Consider the following 22772-nt stretch of genomic DNA (forward strand, 5'->3'; position numbering starts at 1 on the left):
GAACCTAATTTCCTTTTCTGCTTTGCATTTTCTTTCCCCTGCAGATTCTGTTTTAAATGACTTTGTTATGATGCACTGTGTTTTTATGCCAAATACCCAGCTTTGCCCAGCCCTGGTGGCCCAATATCCTTTTACTGTGAAAAGTCTCTATTCCCTTCAAGACACCCTACATGTACATGGCCATTACCTCACCCCAGCCTCTGAAGGTAAGTCATGGCCCAGGCAGAGCTGTGCTTCCCCAGCATAGACCCCAGCTCTCCTTGGCATGGTTTTGCTGTGTCATGTTGGAGGATTTCTTCCTCATTACTGGTGCAAAATGGGAATCAAGTCACTTCAGGAAGGTGATACCAGTTAGAAACATACATACCTGGGAGGTAGGCTAGAGAAATGTATGGAGAAGAATCTGGGAGTATTACTAGGGGTAATACTAACCTGGGAGGCAGACATTGTACCTGTTAGGATACCGGGCAGGTTGGGTCGTGGCCTGCTTGTGTTCCTCCTCTAAGCTGTAGTATTAATCAGACCACTAACCCACTGGCTTAAAGACAAGTTATCATTAGGGGATAGCTTTTCTTTTACATTTGTCCTAGTCCATCCTCTCCTCTAGATACTGAAAATTCATTCCTTCATTGCTATTTTTATTATCATTACATTTACTTAAAGTTATAAAACTTGAAATTCTAATGGCAGTTCTTGGCAGCTTAAAAGTTGAGTTTGTTTGGGGCAGCTTTTCAATAGTCTATTGAATTGACCACTTGGTATACCATGTCTGGATCAGAGGGAACTTTCAGAAAATGTAAATTAAGTAAAAGAAGTAAATATTATTAATAAGACACACTGTCAATTTGGGGGTTGGGGGCTATGTGAAAACGTATTTTCCGATTCTGCTTTATTTTTAAAGCAACAAAAATGTAGAACCCAAAACACTTTGGCCTTTTGTGAGCAGTTAAATATATTGAAGGAGAATAGCTTTCTTTTTTCTGGGCAATCCAATCAACATTGGGAATGCTTTCCTTTTTCAGAATTATAATTGCCCTATCTGATTCTCATTTTCTTGTTCACCCATCATTCTCTTTGAAGTCAATAGAATGTGTGAGGATAGGAGATTTGAGTTGAATGTGTTATTCAGAGGGAACTGCAAGAGTGAAATTTGGGTATTTGCCTGGGAACTATCTTACTAAGTAAAGACAGCTTAATGAGACTTATATTTTATATGTTCTTTCTGGCTCATAACCAGTTTTTCTCAAGTAAAATTAACACACTCAGAATCTCTCTGTGCTCTTTCAGCTCCATACACGGTAGTCATTCTTAGATCTTTGAGATTTGTTGGAAGGAAAAATAAAAACCACCATTGAATATACACTAATTTTTTCAACAGCACATGGATAAGCTTAAGTCAAACAAAATAAAAGAAGAGTAAGAGAGTACAGTGGACTTAAAAACCAAAGGAAGAGTAAGAGTACTTTGGGCTATAAGTCATATCATCTTACTACTCAAGCCCCCAATACTAATTTAATTTTTTGCAAATTCTGATTTGTTCATTTATTAGCTTATTCTCCTCCAGAGTTGATTGAAAACATTCGTTACCACTGACCTCTGTTTTTAAATAAAAAATCCTAAAGTCCTGGCCATTCTAGGTAGGAAGGTATGGCAGTAATGATGTTGGGGGGCGAGGGGAGGTGGAGACCGGGAAGTGAACAATAGAATCAAGAGGAACCTGTGTACCCAATCCTAGTTCTTTTCTCAGGAGATAGCCACCTAGTGCTCTAGACCCCCCTCATCATACCTGGCCCTGCAGGAACCTAGATTCTCTCCACTGTTATATTTGGAATCAATTACTTACGTGTCAGGCGCCATGCTAAGAGCATCAGCCTGTAACATACCACTTACCCTTACAGGAGTCTGTTGGGTTAGTATTAGCTTTATGACACAAATGAGGATTTTGAAGTTCAGAAAAATGGAGTGACGTGCCCAAGGCAGTGACAGAGCCATGATTCACCCAAGTCTCAGCATTCCACGCCTGGGTATGGCGGCTTTTTCTTTATAACTTAGTTCTTTAAAAGCTTATCCTTTAATTACCATTTAAGAACATTTTTTGACAATGTATTGCACAACTGAGGTGGCTAAAACCAAAGTAGGCCTAATTTATTGAAAGCAAATAGATGGAGTGTCCAATAGAACATTTGTAATGATGGGAATGTTCCACATCTGTGCTAGCCCAGTAGCCACTGGCCTTGAAATTGGCTACTATGATGGGTGAACTGAATTTTTATATTGTATTTAACTTTCATTAATTTAAATAGCCACTTGGGCAGCCTAAGCCTGGTCCTTAGATACTGGGAATAAGAGCCTCAAACAAGAACTACTGTTCTGTAATGCCCAGGGAGGGTGTGCCTGGGAGGGCGTGCCGGAGAGTTTGTCCTGCTGCGTGCAAGCAAATGGAAGAGGCTCTATCCCAGAAGGCCATACATGTCTAAGTGCTTCTACGTAATGCTAAGGATTCAGTTTTTAATCCCTTTCTATCTGGGGAGATGTTATATAAGGAACCTTTCTTTGGTTATGAGTAACATAAGACAACCATGACTGGCAACGAAAGGAATCTAAGAAAAATATGGGGTAACTCAGAGAATTGAAGGAATCTTTGAAGAGCCCAGGCCTTAGAAAGGGGCTCGAGGCAGCAACTGAAGGCAGTGCTGTTGGGGTAAATCTGCTCCAACATCCTGGGCCCTCACCTCCTCCCATATCTCTGGGAAGTGGGGGCCAGTTGGCCTAGCTTGGGTCACTGCTGACATCTTAGTCAAGGGAAGGCAATGCCCTTTACTGGAGGGAGACTGCCTATGAAGAAAAACAAAGTGCAGAAATAGATGATGGGCAGACAAAAACAGCATACACGTAAACCGCGTAACACCACATGCACAGCGACGGGGGATACAATGTAAAACTGAACAAGGGAGTTAACCCCCATGTTCTTAACACGGGATGTAAGGATGTTAAAATACTTAACCAAGTTCCATTTAAGCACCCACGTTAAAGTGCGTTGCTTTGGCTGAGTGTTTTCAAAGTACTTAATATGTGACTTTTCACAGCAGCCCTCTGTAGAAGTCAGTATTTTCACTCCTCTTTTTCCAAATCAATAAATTAGAATAATGAAAAATTATGATTTGCTCAGAGAAAGGTAATTACTAGTACGGAAAAGATTTAATTCTTGAGCTACTGACACTTATTTCTGTCCTTATTCCACATTGTGTGTCTCCTCCAATTTTGCTTTTAGCATAGAGGAAGGTGGTAGAACTCTGTTTAACATTAATATTTCAGGCCTTTTATGTGCTAATGAGAGAGAGTCTCTATTCATTAGATACGCTTGGGACATGATTTGACCTGATGAATACAAGTGCTTTATAATGAGCTTTTAAAATTATATTTGTTCAGTTTCTGTCCTTTTCATCTCCAGTTTTTTAACCTTTTTTAAATCTATACTTAAAATTCAGTTCAATCTTCCGTTAGTCTTTAAAAGGAAAATTAAAACCAACTATCACCTCACCAGGTATTACTGTTGTTAACATGTTAATATGTATCCTTCCAGACTTTTAAAAAAACAAATAGATTTATAATTATAAATATAATGGGATCATACTATAAATAATTGTGTGTGCTTTGTCACTAAACAGTACTTTATGAATATCTTTCTTTGCCACTAAATACTTTTCCACACCATTTTTCTAAATATAGATAGCTTTGTCATCTTTAAAACTAAAACATTCTCACTGTAAAAAAAAATTCAATTTACAGAAAAAGGGAAGAGAGAAAAATTCATCTGGTCTCTTACCACTGTTTTGTGAAAAACCTTCCAGAAATTTTATATAATTTTATATACATGAGATCATGTTACATGTGGGTTTTTTTGTAATATTTTTTCCCTCTTACTGGTATGTTGTGGATATCTTTTCAAATATATATATATGTGTGTGTGTGTGTGTGTGTGTGTGTGTATAATTTTTTTCAGGTAATTCCACAAACATTTATTGGGCACTTACAATGTGTCATACAGTGCTGGGCAATAAGCTGACAAAGATGCATGAAAAAAACACTATCATTTTTAATGACTCAATATTATATGGCAGATATGTCATAATTTACTTTCTTAGCCTCTTCCTATTGGATATTTAGATTATTTTCACATTTTTCCTGTAACAAATATAAGGGGATGAATCTACGTCCTTCCAGCTAAATCTTTGCCCACATAGATGATAGTATTGCTTTAAATTTCTAAAAGTAGGCAAAGAATATGTAATATGTTAACATGTTTGGTGTTCATTACCAAATTGCTCTCTGATTGTCTTAATTTCTGTGTTTCATGACTACACTCTGCTATATTTTTGTTTATATACAAACATAGTCAGTCCTTCAATTCAGTATATGGTCACAACTAAGTTAATATTATTTTGAATTTAATAACTGTATCCTTGATTCAGAGCATTTTCATACATTTACTTTATCATTCTAACACCCCGCCCCCACTTTGAGGCAAAAAATGGACTGGTATGATATTTATTTCATTTTACGTGTAGGAGAAATCAAGGACATGGAAGCCAAATAATCACTTAAGATTCCTCACATACTGGCAGAAACTCTAGGTGGCACTAATGAGAATCTAGACCAGTGATGGCGAACCTATGACACGCGTGTCAGAGGTGACACGCAAACTCATTTTTTTGGTTGATTTTTCTTTGTTAAATGGCATTTAAATATATAAAATAAATATCAAAAATATAAGTCTTTGTTTTACTATGGTTGCAAATATCAAAAAATTTCTATATGTGACACGGCACCAGAGTTAAGTTAGGGTTTTTCAAAATGCTGACACACCGAGCTCAAAAGGTTCACCATCACTGACCTAGACAATGGAGTGGACATTGTAGTTGACTTCCTGAAGTCAGTGTGATCTCCATTGGTCATTCTAGCTTCTTATAGTAGGTGGCTGCCCTTGACCACGATTGGTTCTCAATTGCAGGCCCAAGGCACACTGGTACAATAGATTCAAAGAGAGGCTTTCTGGGGCTTCTGGGTAAAAAGCTTTTTCACCATTTAAGAAAGAGAACAGGAAGTCTGTAGCCCCAATGCCAGCGACAGTCATTCTACAGATGTTAGGGGAATGAGCCTTCTGAAGAAGCTGAAAGTCGTAGAGTCAGGAAAGAAAATGGAGTCTATGATGACAGAAACTAATAATATCCTGCTAATAAGTTCTCTGTTATGTCAACAAATGCAGGTCTCTGTTGTTTAGGGCTGATTATTCCTGTAGCTGAAAGAATCTTAAGTGACAAATGGCTCATATTTAAATTTACAAAAATTTAAATACAGCAATAATTTTGGTCAAATATTTTCTCTTACTATCCTAATTTCTTTTGACTTAATAGTCAACACAAATTCTATACTTTTGGCATGGAAAAATTGTTAGGTTCCTGAAGTAAGAGGAAAAAAATAAATATATAGAATACAGATTTGTCACTAAGTTTTAGCTGAAACTGTTTTTATATGTATTATATCCCTTATACAGGAACAAAATAAACACAACAGATTTCCTACTGAAAAAGCAGGGTCTCCATCATTTATTTCTCTGTGACATTGGCCTGGAGATGTTCTCTTTAGAAGTTGTCTTGGGTTCTCTAAAAAAACAACAAACAAAAAAAACCCACTTTTTAAAAATTTTCTTTTCTTATTGATACCAAAACAGTATCAGGTTCTTATTATCTAGATGAAGCCAGGTTTTTAGAAATATGTTTTATATTTCTAAAGAAGATGGTTATCTTAAATTTTGCTGGAGCCAAATGTTACTATTGTAGCCTCCATTCGGCTCTGAAACGTGTTTGGTCCGTATGACACTATCAGAGCAATTTACTTCTGCAGATATGCAAGTGACGAGTTTATTTCCAATAAGGAAGACTTGGTTTGATAATGATATGAACATGATGTGCTCTTTGAAATAAAAAAAGATTGTATTGTCAGATACTCTGCCAACTGTTCTACATACGTTTTCTCAGCCTCATATCAACACTATGAGAAGTATACTCTCTTTACAATAAGAAGTGAGACTGAGCAGTGAAGTAATTGGCCCCATGTTACATAGCTGGTAGGTGTTAGAACAAGATTTGAACCCAGTAGGAAAAAAAACATATTCTGAGCAAGGAGATGGGAGGCATCTAAAGAAAATGACAGCACAGAAATTGCTTCCGTGAGCTCAACATTAGTAGGAACACACAAACACAGGAGCAGCTATGTTGGTAGGAACAGCATCACAGAGTTAAAATTCCAAAGCCAACCATTTAAAGGATTTTAAATGATTTCCAGAGGTGGATCTATAGTGATCATGTTAGCTAACTTTTACTGAGCACTTAATATATCTCAGATACTGTTCTACATGGCTTACCAATATTGTCCCATCTCATCCTTAACAACAGTCCTCTGAAATTTATAGATGAAGGGACTGAGGCTCTAAATGGTTCATAACTGACCAAGAGTCTCACAGTTTATAAGTGGGGGAGCCCAGATAGGAACCCAAGTGGTCTAATTCCAGAACGTGCATTTTCCAGGACATGTTGCATCAAAGAGGGAACAGGCTCCATGCTCAGGATGTTTGGATTCTCCACAAAGGCAAGCAGGGTAGGAAGGAGGCCCATTGAATAGTGGGGAAAGCAAGAGCTCTGAAATCAGAAGGCCTGCATCTTACAAGCTTTATTACTCAGCAGTCATCCTTAACCTCTCTGAACCCTGTCTATATAACAGGGGTAGTTATACCTGTCCTTCCCACCTCCCCAGGCTGTTGTGACCAAATGAGGCCGTGTGTGTGGATGCACATTATAAACCATAAAGCCCCTTATACAGTAAATATAAGTATATTGGCCCACATAAAGAAGTTATTATACCATCATGAGAGGTATGTGACATAGGTAAAAAATATATATACAAAAGCTTTGTCTAGTCAGTGGGCATATGACCCCCAAAGTTTGTTTTCAGCTGCAAGCAGAGATTTTGTATGCAAAGCAGGGCTTTAGAAAACAACAATATTGAAGAGTACCAGTTTGAATGTTGATAAGTGTTTTATAAATAGCTGCATAATTAGCATATACTTACTGCAAAAAGTATACATAATATTTTATTCCCTGTTGTAGGCTGTAATGAATCTGCTGCCTCTACATCCTAGGAGGTTTTCACTTACTTTCCCCCATGATCATTTTAATACATGGAACCATTATTAGCTGAATTAAGAATAAGTAAATGAGCAGTAAAAAAAAAATACAGAAAAATTACAGGTGCCTGTGGTGAGTAAGATAATAACTAGGTAAAAATATATGAAATAATTACAGTGTTTGAGCGGCAGAGCCAGCATGAGGAAAATGACTCAATGGAATATTAAGCCTGCTGTTGGCAGGGTAGGAAGCCCGCAGCCTACACTGTGGCCTTCGCCTTTTCCGACGCTCAGTCCTAGTACCTCATTGAAAGCAGGTCCAGTCCGTCCTCAGCTGCATCTCCATGTTGCTGAAAGAGCTGGTCCGATTCAGTGAAGATTTAGTCACTCAGAGTTTGTGCTCCTATAATAAATACTTGATCACTAAATGATTCTGTTTAAAAAATGTACCAGACATTTTGTGTAGACTTAGTCAACCTGGTGACACTGAACATGATCTTGCTTAGAATGTGTCTATGATTTTGCTGATATCACAACACGATGGAACTTGAGATAATTTAGATAAAGGGTTTTAAAGAGCTGTGGTAAGATAAAAGAGTCTTCTACATTTTAGAAAATTGCATTATATATTGCACTCCGAGGAGTGTGATTGAATTGTTTAAGGTAAGCAGTCAATCAACAAACACTTGAGGCTTTTTATGTTTTCATGTGCCCAGACCTTGACTAGAAAATGTGGAGATGCACAGTGAGTTTACCACATGGTTCCTGCTGTTAAAGATTTGGATTTAATGCTGCCAGATGGTAAGGAGTCTTATTGCCGTAACAAGAGAAACCTCAAGTTAGGATTTGAATGGCCAGTAGATTTAAGAATGTTTGGTTAGTAGTGGTGAGTTGCTGCTTTCTAAGTCAGCAGATATTGGACAAGAGAACTGGTTAAAACTATAGCCAAGAGGATATAATTCAGTTCAAATTTCTGTGCTCCCCTGACATCAGATAGTCAAGGCTGTAACATTTAACTCTTGATTTCTTGCATGTATTTTGTTGTCTTTGAGGATTTGGGGGGATCAATTTCTACATCTCAGATGGATTTCCCTGTTATCTAACCTAATTCTGCTGTATAATATATGTTAGCATAAAAAATATGAATGTCAAATAAAACAACAGCATAAACAGGTAAACAGTACTAGGGAGGGAGATAAGAGGACTGAATTCTAGTCCCAAGAATTCCATTGATAAATTTGGAAAAATTACCTCATTCTACCTCAGTTTCCTTACCTCTAAAATGGTGGTTTGCAAGGAGATACAATCAAAGGGCTTTTGCATCTCACAAATTCTATGATTCTGTGAATCACCTGAAATGAACTCAGTATTAGTGATGAGCTGGCCACTTGGACTATTATGGCCTTTTAAAAACTGTGTCTAAAATAAGAATTCAGTGACTAATTCTAGATTCTCTTTAGACTTTTACCAAGCACTTCATGAGATGCCAAAACAGTTATCTTTCTGTGTCTCTTTTCCCTATGAATTCAAGCAGCCATATTACTTCTTACCTGAACCCAATTTTCATGATATCAGAAATCATGGTCTCATTCAGCACAGGTATTTCCAGATAGTATTTCCAGATCATTGAAATAGTATATATTTTACTTTCTCTACTAATCTACTCTTAACATACACATTAACCAATTACATATTTCAGATAGTGTTCTTCAGATGTTAAAAAATATCTTGTGTGTGTGGAATACATTGATAATCCTTTCTAAATTGTTATACATCCTGAACAGTAGTTAGATTTTTATTCCAAACAGGACTTACTGCAGCAAATAGACAATGCATTTTTCTAGTTTTAGCCTGATGTGTTTAAATTTATGAACATACTACATTTGAAATATTACTCTTCTTAGGTTGCATTTTGACATCATATTGATACAAGGGACCTGGTAAGATGTTCTTTATTTTTTGGCTGCTACCTAAAGGGTATATAGTTGTGTGTGTTTTTTCCTTTCTCCACCTTTTTTTTTGTCGGTGTTTAATAAAATCTAAAAATCACATAAATCTTCTAAAAGCCTGAGAAGATCGTTGTGTGAATAGAAGCCCCAGCAACACGCCTAAGTCATTTCAGGTGTAATCAATTACATATAAAGTCTCCTCTGTGTCCCTTAAGAACCTGACTCAGCAGCCTGCTCAGGACTGGAACGGTATGTTGCCTAGGGAGGGCACATGTGTGAATTCAGCAATAAAAGTAGTATTACCCCACCTCTATTTTAGTAAATCAACATCTGTAAGGTGAAAGGCAAGGCTTTGTGAAACAAATCAATGCTTCCTTTATTTTTCCAAAGGCAAAAATGCTTAACGTTTATGAGAAATTAGAGAAAGCCTCTTTCCCCCAGATCTGGTCAGTTACTCCTGACAAGCAGTGTGCACCAACTCTGGTTTAGGTTCCCATCATGCTGAGTCAGCTCCAGGAAACTTGGATTTTTGCCCCTCAGATACAATTATTTAATAATTTCATGAACCCAAGCACTGATGTCACTATAGCCACTATTTGAGGCTGTGGGAGCGATGATAATGGAAAGAGCCTTGTCTGTCATTTACTCGCTGACCAAGGCTGAGCAGATCTCCCTGACCCTCAGTCTCCTCATCTGTAAAATGTTTCCCCTGCATGATTGTAGAGAGAGCATTATAGGATCCTATGAGCACATCAAGCATCTACACTAATAAAAGAGAAAGATCCAAATGAATGTACCTTCACAATGCCCCACAGCCAATCAGGAGTGAGTATGCAAATTAACCCAACAAAGATGGCGGTTAATTTGCATATGTAGGAGCCAAGCAGCGGGGGGGCGAGGTGGCCGAATGCCAGTGCCAAGCGGCCTGCGTCCCGGGGACAGGTGTCCTCGGGAGCCAGGCCGGCCTGAGCCTGTAGGCCCGCACATAGGCCCAGAGCAGCCGGGATCCTGGAACACCCCCGGCCACTCCGGGCCTACTCGCGCAGATGCCAAGTGGCTGGGGGCGGGGCGGGAACATCCCCAGGACCCAGGTGCTTTGAGCCGGTATGCACATCCTCCGCAGCGAGCGAGCAGACAGCAGGGCCCTGCTTGCCCCTGACCGTGGCAGCATGGGGCAAGCAGTCCCCCGCAGGGCCCCCACAGAGAGCAGACACCAGGACCTGCGGTGGCATCAGGCAGGCAGGTCCACAGAGAGCAGAGAACCACAGGGAGCAGGCCTAAGCCATCAGTAGGACATCCCCTGAGGGCTCCCAGATTGGAGAGGGTGCAGGTCGGGCTGAGGGACACCCCCCCACACCCACGTGCACGAATTTCGTGCACTGGGCCCCTAGTATTTATTATAAACTGTCAAGCTCTTTGCACATTTGAAGTGTTAGCATGCTAATCCCTCCAGTCAGATTACTCTATCTTTCATTGTTGACAACAGACAAATTTCCCAAGCAGGAAAGAAGACAAGGAAAACCTCTGTCTTGACCCTCAGAGACACGTTGATTTAGTCATCCTACGAGGGCCCCAGAGGGTAGCCACAGGTGTGCTGCTCATACCTCTGTAGCCAACACACAAGCATTTGTGTTGGTCCCTGGAATCCAAATCCCGATAACCTGGAAAGTTAGGCTTATAACCACTCCATATCAACTTGAAATTTCAAACCATTTCAGCCCCATACAGGTAGGAAAGACTTTTTCTCACTGACTCTTGGTTGAACCAGTACATATTTTTATAATCTGTCAGGAATCATTCATTTGTAACCGCCATGTACCTGACTATGTTGCTAGTTACCATAAAAAATAGTCATAAAATGTCGTGCCCAGCATTGCCATTCTTTTTTTTTGGGGGGGGGGGGTGAGGGCAGGGGGGAGAGTTATGTGTGCAGACAATCAAGAAACCAAAGGGTTAATCAGAAAAGAAATAATTTTCACATAAAGCGATCTTTCTTCCCTTTTTTTTATTGTAAGTTCAGAGAGAATTGTAGCAATACAGGTTAAGCAATTTTCTTTTTTATGACTCCCGTGCTCAATTTATGAAAGCCATTTTGCAACCCATTTACATGCAGTCCACCTTGACTTTAAGGTTCTGTCATTTACCTTGATCATTATTATTTATAGTCTTTAGAAAAGGCCTTTCACTGGTGTAGTTCTCAAGCACAGCACAGCCAGGAGGCAGTTTTCTGCAGTGCCTTTGAAGTCCTGGTGGGAACCGAAGGCGCGGCCAGTCTCGTAGGCCGGTCTGAGACATGGGGCTAGGCAGCTGAGGCACGGGGCTGTTGTGTAATGCGGAAGAAAACTAGCTGGAATTAGGAGTCCTGGGTTCAAAACCCACTCCACATCCTCACTATGTAATCCTGGCCATTTATGCTCCTTTACTGTCAGTGTGCTCACTTGCAGAAAGGGAACGATACTTTCCTCACAAGACTAAGAAGTAGAGCTTGACTGTGGTACTCTATGTGCAAATCGCAGTGTAAGTGATAATGAGGGAAATGGTTCTGCGAACCAATTATCTGTAATAGTCACTGAAAAAGGAACAGTATGTCTAGTCTAAAATCTTTCCTGATCACATACTATATTCTCCTATATAAGCCACCTAAGAATGAACGCCGAGAGCAGGGACCTTTACCTGACACATATAGCGGGCACTCAATCAAGTATTTGTTGTATTAATAAATAAATAAAATATCTAGATAAAAGTCCCTGTGCTAGGTATGGTCTAGAATACAAGACCATAGTGTATCATCTGAAGTCTCAGAGAGCTTATAGTTTATTTAAGATGGCTAGCCATAAATGCACAAAAAGCCAATATGAGTTAGTTGTGGTTCCAGACAAGAGAAGAAGGAATGGTATAAAAACTGAGTCCCTCACCAGATCGATACAGCAGGAATCTTCCCTCGTCCTCATACGGGTGAGCTTATCTTCCTCCAGCCTCACTCCCCGCCCCCTCGCCCTCCTCCCCACGCATTCTTTATATCAGTCATGGTTCTGGAGTTACTAGATGAGCACTTGGAAGGTTTTCACTGAAATGCATATCATGAAGGGGGTTAAGGAGATGAGTGCAGAGTTGTGGGAACCAACAAGAGATGGCAAGGCACCCAGAGACAAGGGGCAGTGGGAAGCGGGAAGCATTACCACCCCTAGAAATGAAGGGCAAGGTGGAGGGCAGGCAGGGAATGTGGTGCAGCCCGATGAAAGCCGGAGGAGCTCAGCACAAGAATCCTGTCCACACACAAGTCCAGGTGGAGCCGGAGGGGTATGGGGGGTGGGTGTCTAATTTCTTGGGAAACGATCCGGTCAAGGTCAGCAGTCCTCAGTACGGGTTGTATTCATTTGGTCCAGAACTTTTGTGTGGGTGGAGATTTTGTGAGGGCCTGAGGGAAGAAGTGAATGAATCAGTGCAGAAGGCTGGCTTTCTGACGCTGGGATCTGTCACTCCCTGCCTTTGCACAGTCAAAGAGTGTGAAATGGCTAATGTCTTCCTTGACTCCTTGGAACTTACCACGCCCAGCCTTCGCAAGGTACGGAGCAGGAGAAAATGGATTATGCCCTCAACAACAAGAGGCGAGTCGTCCGCCTGGTTTTGCAGTGGGCCGCCGTGTACGGGGACCTCCTACAAGAGGACGAAGTGGCTATGGCTTTCCTGGAGGTACGTGGGGGAAGCGGGGGGGGGCTCTCTTCCCAGGATACACCTCTGTCCTACAATACACAGACTACCCATAGGCAAGGCAGCTTCCCTGGAGGGACTATAATCACAAGTTCTAGATTTTGTTAACATGTTTATCAGAAAGGTACTACAATAAAAGTAAAGAAAATGATCATCCATTATCCCACCACTCTAATTCAATAACTGGTAGCATTTTAAAAATATTTTTTAATTGATTTTAGAGAGAGAGGAAAGAAAAGGGAGAGAGATGGAAACATCGATAAGATGGGCTGCCTCCTGCACCAGGAATGGAACCAACGACCTCCTGGTACACGGGATGATACTCAAGCAACTGAGCCACACCAGCCAGGGCAATAATTGGTAGCATTTTAATATATTTTTAATAGTCTCTTTTTCTTTGTATATTTTGCATGGTTGTAAGCACAGAGTGCCCATCATTTTGCAGGCTGCTTTTTTCACTTAACTTCATGTACGGATTTTCCCATGTCAGTCAGTGGAGTCTTTCTAATGACCTTTGAGTAGCTCTGCCACAGATATATTTATTTGTTCCCATATTGTTGAATATTTACATCATTTCCATTTTCACCTTCCTAGAATAATAGTGTAGTGAACATTTTTATGCATGTAGGTCTGTTCTTGGTTACATTCCTAGACACGGGATTACTAGATCAAATGGAAGATTTTCAAGTGGAGGGAAGCAGATAATTTTATTGCGGAACTAGAGGCCCAGTGCACAAAATTAGTGCACTGGCGGGGGGGGGGGCCCTCAGCCCGGCCCGCGCCCATTTGCAGTCCAGGCCCTGGGGATATCTGACTAATGGGGAGGTGGGAGAGGCTCCCGCCACTGCCGCTGCGCTCACCAGCCGTGAGCCCAGCGCAGGGCTTCTGGCCGAGCAGTGCTCCCCCTGTGGGAGCGCACTGACCACCAGGGGGGCAGTTCCTGCGTTGAGCGTCTGCCCCCTGTTGGTCAGTGCACATCATAGCAACCGGTCAGTCTGCCATTCAGTAGATGTGCATATTAACCTTTTATTATATAGGATTACTGGGACCTTGAGGTGGCTTGGAAGAGACATGATTTATCTTGTAAACACTGCCTTGAAGCTGAACTTCCCTTTTCTTTCCCAGGGCTCCCGGCCCACATTCAGCATTGACCCTGGCTGGCATTTACTCCTCGATGACTCACTCTGTCCTCAAAGCCTAGAAAAGGGCCTCGCTTCTGTGCAGGCAAAACACAATGTGGCTTCTATTTCAAACTTTATCAGTCTGTCTGTTCAAGAATGAATTATCCAAAAGAAACATACCCCTTATCTTCCTTTTGATCAGATCATTTGTCAGGCCGAGACAGGTGAGACAGGAGGAGGGGTGGACCTCAGAGTCCTTTAAAGCTGGGAAATGAAGTGTTTTGAAAATGTAAAGGAATAATAGTAGCTTGGCATCATGACTTGACTTGCGGCCTCTACCCATGGAGTAAAGGCCCACGTGGCGGTTAAGCTGGCCCAGCCCCAGCTCCCATCTTCTGCTGTGGAGGCCACTGCTCCTGAGCAAAGCGGGGCACAGCTGCTTCTGCCGCCGCTGCTCTGGGGTCAGGACCGTTCCCAGCACCTCAGCAAAGAGACCTGAGGTGGTGGCACAAACTCAACGTAAACTTAGCACAGTGCTGAAGGCCCTGCCTGCATTTTTACCACCGACAATTAACTACAACTAGTGGTGAATATTAAATAAACCAACAAATACTAAGATAATATCAAAATCAATATTAAAATTCCCCTGAAAAAATATTGAGGAGAAAGACTATAAAATTACTCATGTCAAAGCATTGCATTGCATTGCCTTTCATATAAACAATCCATTTGCAATTAATTCTTTGTGGTAAAATATAGCCAACATAAAATTTGCCATTGTAACCATCTTTAAGTGTATAATTCAGTGGCATTAATGACATGCACAGTGTTCTACAACTGCCACCTCTATTTCCAAATTTGTTTCCCCACTTGAAATTTTGACTTCCGGCTTATTTTAACTTTCCTTTTTTTGTCTCGGGCCCATGAAACCCTGATCTGGAGATGCTAGTGAAGCAGGTGACACAGGGACACGTCTTCATTGCTCTTTACAGAACTGCGTGCCTTATCGATTCTTGTTAAAAGCCTGTGACCTTTGCCAATTACAGGAGTTTTATGTGTCTGTGTCAGATGATGCCCGGATGATCGCCGCCCTCAAGGAACAGCTGCCCGAGCTGGAGAGGATTGTCAAGCAAATGTAAGGAAGGGCTTGGCTTTGGGATGTGCTTCCATCACGGCAGTGCCTGCTCACAATCAAAACATCAGCCAGAAAGTCCTTTGCCCCCACAAGGCGAAGGCTGGTTTTTCAATGGCCATGCAGTGTCCTGATTTGAGCAGACTGGGCCTCGGGTGTGGGTGCTGCGATGAGGCCAGAGGGATCAAGGCACTGAGATGCTGCTCTGCTGCCTCCTAGGCTGGGAAGCTGCCACGAGGAAGCCCGGGAAGGAAACGATCCTTCTTTGGGGCGTCTAACTCAGTAAACTTGGGCCCCTGTGGTTGAGAGCAGCGAATGCAGTCATAAAATGCTCAGCGGCATCGAAAGGAAGTTTGAGGGGAAAATTCACTTTCTACTGCCAGAACTGTTGATATTTGTGTCCTCTCAGTGAAAACAGGTTTTCACATGCTGTTCCTGAGCCACGGATTAAATATTGCAGAGTTTATGCTGCTAGGTAGACTTTGAGAGCTAGACACCCGGGCTTTTCACATCAGTTCTGCTAGGGATCTGCCTGTGGCAAGCGCTGATCTCTTTGCTGGGTCCTCCATGCTTTGGTCTCTTCATTTTAAGATGAGGAGGCTCACATCGCCTCCTGAAGGGATGCTGTGATTTCATTTTCTAACATAAGATTGAAGTCACATACAAGTGAAGCAACTTCAAATAATAGTGCCAACGGTATTAAATAATGTGCTCTCTCTGTTTCTCGTAGTTCAGAAGATGCAAAGAACCCACAAAAGAAGGTAAGTGGCGATGGATTAGGATTCCCTAATTGTCTGTGCCCTGTGAAATGACAGTTCTCCAGACATGTTATATTGCAATGCATAAAAGTGATGTTTTCATCAATGCAAACTATGTTTTCTTCATTTCTGGACTCTGACTGCTTCTCAGGTGTGTTTCCTTTGAGTTGCAAATGTGCAGCAGTCGCTCTCCCTTTAAGGCAGTTACTGATGTTCTTTTTGCAGCACAAAGTTCTTTTGCAACATTTCAACACAAGCGATGAGAGAGCCCAGAAGCGCCAGCCTATCCGTGGCTCTGACGAAGGTGAGATTCTCTCCCAACTCAGGATTGTTTAGATTATTTGAATGAAATCTTCCCCTGGGAATCATCACCGTGGCCCTGTGGAATAGCTTTTCTTGGGGAGCCCCTTTGCACTTCAAATGGTTTGCTTAGGGTGCCCTTTTGCATTCTGATTATTTATGTTCTTGAACGCTGTGCCCGGAGCTGAGGTGCTCATCCACACTTCCTCACTCTGCCTCTCTCGCTGCCACCTGTCCTGGGAGGGAAGAAAGCTCATCTCAGGGCCCAGGTGTCAAGGTTGCCCACCTCTGGGAAGAGCCGGCAGGAAAGTAGGTGGCACTTTGCAGACGTCCAGCAGAGGTGGGGGGCCAGGGTCATTTGTGGAGCAGGGCTCCTGCCCCAGGGCAGGCCCTGGCCCCAAGCTCAGCCTCGTGAGCAGCCACCAGGGAGGTGCAGAGGATGGCCATTACTATTTGGTTGTTTAAGATTTTTTCCAAAAAACAAAACAAAATGAAACGAATATCAATGACCAAATTTTTTTATTTTAACTCACAAATGAACCTTGGAATTTAGGAGTTGCTTCTAAACCCATGCATTACAGTAGCTAGAACTGCTTCCAGGATTTGTGTGTTCAGAGGTGAGCCTGTGGGTGCCACACACGTATCTGCTGACCGAAAGGCCACCCAAGCTATGTGGTCCGGCCCCGAAGTACACAAACCAGTGACCAAGGGAGCAGGACTGGCAGCCTGTGTTTACTCCTCAGGCAGAAGCGCTCCTGTTTGCAGAGGTGTCACTGTTGGCCCCCACGGCCACACCAGGCAGCAGTAACCTGGTCATCAGCCTATAACACAGCACTCCCCGTATTGTGAACAAAGAAAGGCTCCCAGACAGGAGCAGACCCAGAAAATTGACAGAACCATGCTTCTCATTTCCCCCCATGATTTGTTTGTGGGTTTTCACAAATAATCTGTTGATGTTGTTTTGTTTTGTTTTTTAAATATTTTTTTTTACTGATTTTAGAGAGGAAGGGAGAGGGAGAAAGAGATAGAAACATCAATGATGAGAGAGAATCATTGATCGGCTGCTTCTTGCACACCCCCTACTGGGAATTGAGCCTGCAATCCAGGCATGTGCCCTGACCAGGAATTGAACCATGACCTCCTGGTTTATAGGCTGATGCTCAACCACTGAGCCACACCTACCAGACTGTTGTTATTTTTTAATTGGGGACCATAATCATGTGTGCACCTATTCTTAAACCACTGCTAAGGGTAAATTTTAGAAGGGGACAGGCATAGGTGTAGATGAGTCCAAATAAATATAATAGTAAGAAGGCAAGATGATGCAAATTTTGGAGGATGTCTAAGCATTTTGCATAGCTTATGGTTTTCTTAAGAACTCCTAAGACTGATTGACCACATTGCTGCTGCCTTCCCAACAGTTCTGTTTAAGGTCTATTGCATGGACCACACCTACACAACCATTCGGGTGCCGGTCTTCCTGCACACCCCTTACTGGGAATTGAGTCTGCAATCCAGGCATGTGCCCTGACCAGGAATTGAACCATGACCTCCTGGTTGATAGGTTTATGCTCAACCACTGAGCCACACCTGTCGGGCTGTTGTTATTTTTTAATTGGGGGCCATGCACTTATTCTTAGACCACTGCTAAGGGTAAATTTTAGAAGGGGACAGGCATAGGTGTAGATGAGCCCAAATAAATATAATAGTAAGAAGGCAAGATGATGCAAATTTTGGAGGATGTCTAAGCATTTTGCATAGCTTATGGTTTTCTTAAGAACTCCTAAGACTGATTGACCACATTGCTGCTGCCTTCCCAACAGTTCTGTTTAAGGTCTATTGCATGGACCACACCTACACAACCATTCGGGTGCCGGTGGCCGCCTCGGTGAGGGAAGTCATCAGCGCAGTTGCAGACAAGCTGGGCTCCGGGGAAGGCCTGATCATCGTCAAGATGAGCTCCGGAGGAGGTAACAGTCTCACTTAGTACTTGGAGCTTCAGCGAAACGGGATATCCCATCCAAACAGAAACCCCACCAGGAGTGAGTGTGGCCCTTCCACGTTGATTTAAAGGGACAAGTTGGTGCTGTGTGTCCTGCCGTGAATAACGGAGGTCACATGGTTAGCAGTGAGCTGGGTAAGTGCCCACTCTACAGCAGAAAGAGGGAAGTGATCGAGCTGAGGCAGCTGGACTGAGGGCTCTGGGTGGATGTCAGCCTGGAGTTCTTTCCATACAAACCCTAAAGAAAAAATGCTCAAGGCCTTGGAGCTCTGAGAAACATGGGCTCTAAGAGAGCATCTAGCATGACACGCTAAAGTCTGAAGTTGGAGCTGGTCACAGGCTAGTTCTTCTCAGCTGATGATGGTCCCTCTCCTCATGAGGTAGCTCTGGAACCTAGGTCATCAAACCACAGGAGGAGTATTTTCCCCGTGGGATTACTTGATTATTCTCTGCTTTCCTGAAATGTCATTCATCATATATTTGCTGGCCACTCAGTGTGTCTGTGAGTACAGCATGTGCGTGTGGCCAGGAGAGCCAGGAGGAGCAGTAAGGTTCCTTATCCAGCAATGATTTGACAGCCATTTGGGGAATCTTTCAGGATTAGGGGAGCCATTTCTGCCACCTTTGAAGACAAATGATGCCTGATGTAGAATTTTGAAGTGCATGCTGGACTCTCCCAACGTTTCTCCTCCCGCTTCTGTCCCAGTAGCCCAGGGCCCAGGAGGCCTGCCCTCACCCACCCTCTGTGCATTCTTCCCACAGCTGTCCTGGTCAGTCCCTCATTTCCTCAGCTTCACCCAGATGGCAGTGGCTCCCTGAGGACCCCTTCCTTTGCTCGATTCCCTTTCTGAAATTGTACCTTTCCCCCTTGCACATGCTGCCTAGCCTCCTCCCTGCTGCATTCCTTGCTCCACTTCTCACTCTCTCATAATACAGGTGTCTTGGTCACTGGCTCCTCACTATGATGTCAGCTCTTTCTGAACTAGGATTTTTTTCTGCATCGTTCCCTTCTGTATCCTCATTGCCTAGAGTAGTGTCCAGCATGTAGTAAATTCTAAATAAACGAATGAACTAATTTTAAAATATAGAAGGCTTAATGCAGGTAAGGCAATTGTCCTCCGAATTTAGAAATAAGTGAAAAATAATAATAAACTTTGCATCTAAAGTCATATGGGGTCTCAGAACCCTCTGCCTACGTTTTCTAAAAGTGACCTTTCCATCTCCAAAGCCTGGGTGTGATTCCCACCCGGAAAGATAACTTGTCATATAAATAGCAAGTGTGGCTTTGTATGTAATTACAGCTGCAGCACAGAACTGGGTGAGCTGACCCTCGGGTATTTGCAGGCTGCTTTTTGGTTCTTTCTGATGGCATCCTGAGTGCCGGGTGCCTGTGTGAGCGCTGTGGCCTTTTTATTCAGCGGGCCCCTTCAGCGCTGTATTTTATGCAGTCGCTCTGCGTGTCCCGGTAATTCACCGAGCTGGCAATTTGTTGGTGTGATTAGGGCAGTGCAGCAAATCTCAGATGCATTTAATAGGCAATCTCATGCTTTTTATGTTCACAGAAAAGGTGGTGCTCAAACCTAATGATGTTTCAGTATTTACGACGCTCACCATTAATGGACGCCTGTTTGCTTGCCCGCGAGAGCAATTCGATTCACTGGTAGGTGTGGGTGGCCCCTCGGAGCAGCGTCCGCAATCAGAAAAACTTGTCTGCAGCTTCACTTGGCAGTCATGCTGAACCTAGTTGCTAAAAAAATCTCGAAGGCTACTTGGTTTCTTTCCTTTCCTGCGGTTTATTGGGTGAGCCTCGGGTGTTCATTTGAGATGCCCTGAGCTTTAGGTTTTCCTTTGTGGAATAAGCCAAGTAGCACCACTGTTGGGGCGTAATGCAGCTTTCAGAACTCTGTAGTAATTAACCTCCTTGAAATATTCCCAAATTAATTATTAATATTAAAATATGAATAATTAGAACAGGATAAAAATAATTTTAATACAAGCTATTCTGATTCATCATACTTTGGCAAAGCCCTCTCCAGTCTATGAAAATTACCTCTGTCCCTGCACAGGTAAAGATTTAACAGGGCTTTCTGTTAAAGTGTCTGTCCCGTGTAGGAAACACCAGGGACCAAACAGTCTTACCCACATCTCCGAGACCTGGTTCCCAGCCACACAGAGCTCTCAGTGAATATGGGATTAGTTGGTCCGTGCTAATAACTGGGGAGCCCACTCTCTCTTATGCAGGTGGTAGGGTGCATTTCTATTTATCCTATAAAAATTAGGCATGGAGGCGAGTAGCTGTTAAAGTACCCTGTGTGTGTATAGGGAGTAGGGGGATACCTCACAAAGCCTGGTACAATTCAGAGGATAGAGGACTTGTTTTTCCATCTTTGAACATGCAGGGGCTAGAGGTGAACTGCATTGCGTTTGGAGGCGGGGAGCATTTAACTACATCACTGCATGAATACCTTCAAGTTTCCAACTAGATATTATAGGTAAATCAAGATTTCCCTCCTTGGACTTTTAGAGCTTGTTTTCCTCATAATTCTGGCGTTCTGGGTTGGGGAGAGCCATTTTGCACACTCGAGCACAACTCAGCAGATTCTTGCAATATCTTGAATTCACCTGGAGAGGAACTTAGCCACACAGCCTCGGTCCTCTCACTGCTCCCGCCTGGGTCTTGGCCCATGAGCCCCCTTGCCTTTCCTCCACCACCAGCGCTATAGGATCTGAGTCTGCTCACCATCCTCTTCATATGTCTTTTAGTCATCTCCATTCTCTGCTTTCTAAAAAATAAGTATTTCCCATCGAGGGACTAGGCAGCAGTAATGTTGTAAATGAGTCATGCGGCCCTTGCCTGGAAATGAAAGCCGTCAGAAGCCCGCGCAGTGCCGCCGCTGGGGTGCTGCGGGATGAGCTGGCCACATGACGCGCAGGCCTCTCCTGCCAGCTGGTTCCTGGCCACGGTGCGCAGGGCCGCGGTGTCCAGACAGATCTTGTGGACTGTCTCCAGCTCCCTGTGGGGCAGACACTAACTCGTAAGCCTCTGTTTATTTGCACATCATCCCACAGCCTTACAAGTTCTTAGTCCTTGCTCGTCTTCCATTTTAAGGCCTGAGCAATTGAAAGGAATTTACTTTGCAACAAGCACCCGGGACGTGAACTTGTTTAACTTTTTCTGCGAGTTACGTCATCAGACGAAGGAGTGGTCAGACCTTACCAGCCTCACAAAACCGAAGACGTGCAGCTCCTTCTCCGGCTTTCTACAGATTTCTTTACGGACAGTCCTTCTGGGAACAGGGCTGCACGGGGCCAGTCTGCAGTCCAGAATGCTGGCCAAAGCCTGGGCGCCGCCGGCGTGCACTTAGGAAGTGTCTGTTTTGCGCTCGGTGCTATGCTCGCTCCTGTGTGGCCCTAGACTGGCATCCCTGTGACAGTTACTATGAGACTAACACAAGCAGACAAGAACAGAACAAATCGTGGTGCTAAATTGTGTTGTCTGGAATTAGCAGAGTGCCAGCGATTTATCCTAGTTGGTTACGGGCATGGATGCTGGAGCTGTAAATGCTCTTGACATGTTGTTGAAGCGTCACTATTAGTACAGAGCCAGTTATTGTAAGATCCCGCCGTACTGTGGTTTGGTTCTACTTGGATCCATTCACTGGTTCCTTCGACGTTTATTCAGTGCCTACTATGTCACTCCAGGTATCATAGATGGTTGTGGCTCTGGGAACTCACCGCGTAATGAGGGACACCAGCGTGGAATGAGAACTTAGTGCGGCCAGTGAGAACCCAGAGCGAGTCACGCGGTGTGTGGGAGCTCGAGGAGTGAGGGAAGCTGGGATGGCAGCTGACTTTCACCGTCTCTTTGTCACTGACAGTCAGCACATCCTTCTTATGTCTGAGTTTCCTCATTTGGAAAGTGGGAGGGGAACAGTGCTATCCTCTCAGCCTCCACCACCCAGGCCTAACAAAGACACCAGCTCCCAAAAAAGAGCAGAGCAGGAGTCTGGGCGTGCTGTGCCTCCGGGCAGGCAGTTTCCGGGTCTGTGTGTGCAGCGCAGACCCTGCAGACCCCCCCTGCTGTGCCTCCCCTGTGGGAAGTTTCCACAGGGATGCCCACGTGGCAGTGGCCCGAGGAGATGCCATTGGTCAGCAGGTCCATTCCCCACTTACACAGAGGAGCCTGTGGCTGCTCACATCGGAGTTTCATGGAGGGATGGAGTCAGCCTGTCCTTGACCAAAAAGGGAGGAGACTCACTCGGTGAGCCCTGCCCACTGGAAAAAAAACAGGTAAAGATTTAACAGGGCTTTCTGTTATTCTCTCAAAAGGGATGCAGGAATGATAGACCCGTATCCACAAGTAAAAGAACTTTGCCTATTTCTTTATATTGGCATCTTCCCTGCAGTTGTTCGGTTCATTTGTCCCCTCTATGGGAAGCCCTGGAGCCTCAAGGGCAAGAGACAGGGATGTGGGCCCCCTGAGGAGAGCAGACCCGTGGCATGGAGTGGGAGGGCAGCTCCACAGAGGAGCAGAGGGGCTGTGGTCACAGTTGCAACTGTGAGGGGAAGGGAGAAAATGCAGGGCCAGTCTGAGCCCGAGAGGTGTCCTTAGACCG

The 22772-nt window shown here is 43.5% G+C and overlaps 1 protein-coding gene across 2 annotated transcripts in view; it reads left to right on the forward strand.

Annotated features, from left to right (window-relative positions):
- Nucleotides 1–22772, forward strand: part of RAPGEF4 (Rap guanine nucleotide exchange factor (GEF) 4) — a 227305-nt gene that overhangs the window by 175495 nt on the left and 29038 nt on the right. For both annotated transcript variants that reach the window (XM_005857587.2, XM_005857588.2), the window contains 7 exons: nucleotides 45–123; nucleotides 12675–12825; nucleotides 15011–15099; nucleotides 15827–15857; nucleotides 16080–16158; nucleotides 17978–18124; nucleotides 19719–19816. In XM_005857587.2, the coding sequence (XP_005857649.1) occupies nucleotides 45–123; nucleotides 12675–12825; nucleotides 15011–15099; nucleotides 15827–15857; nucleotides 16080–16158; nucleotides 17978–18124; nucleotides 19719–19816 (674 nt within the window). The remainder of the gene's footprint in view (nucleotides 1–44; nucleotides 124–12674; nucleotides 12826–15010; nucleotides 15100–15826; nucleotides 15858–16079; nucleotides 16159–17977; nucleotides 18125–19718; nucleotides 19817–22772) is intronic.

This window comes from Myotis brandtii, unplaced genomic scaffold (assembly GCF_000412655.1).
Source record: "Myotis brandtii unplaced genomic scaffold, ASM41265v1 scaffold112, whole genome shotgun sequence".
NCBI classification, from domain to species: Eukaryota; Metazoa; Chordata; class Mammalia; order Chiroptera; family Vespertilionidae; genus Myotis; species Myotis brandtii.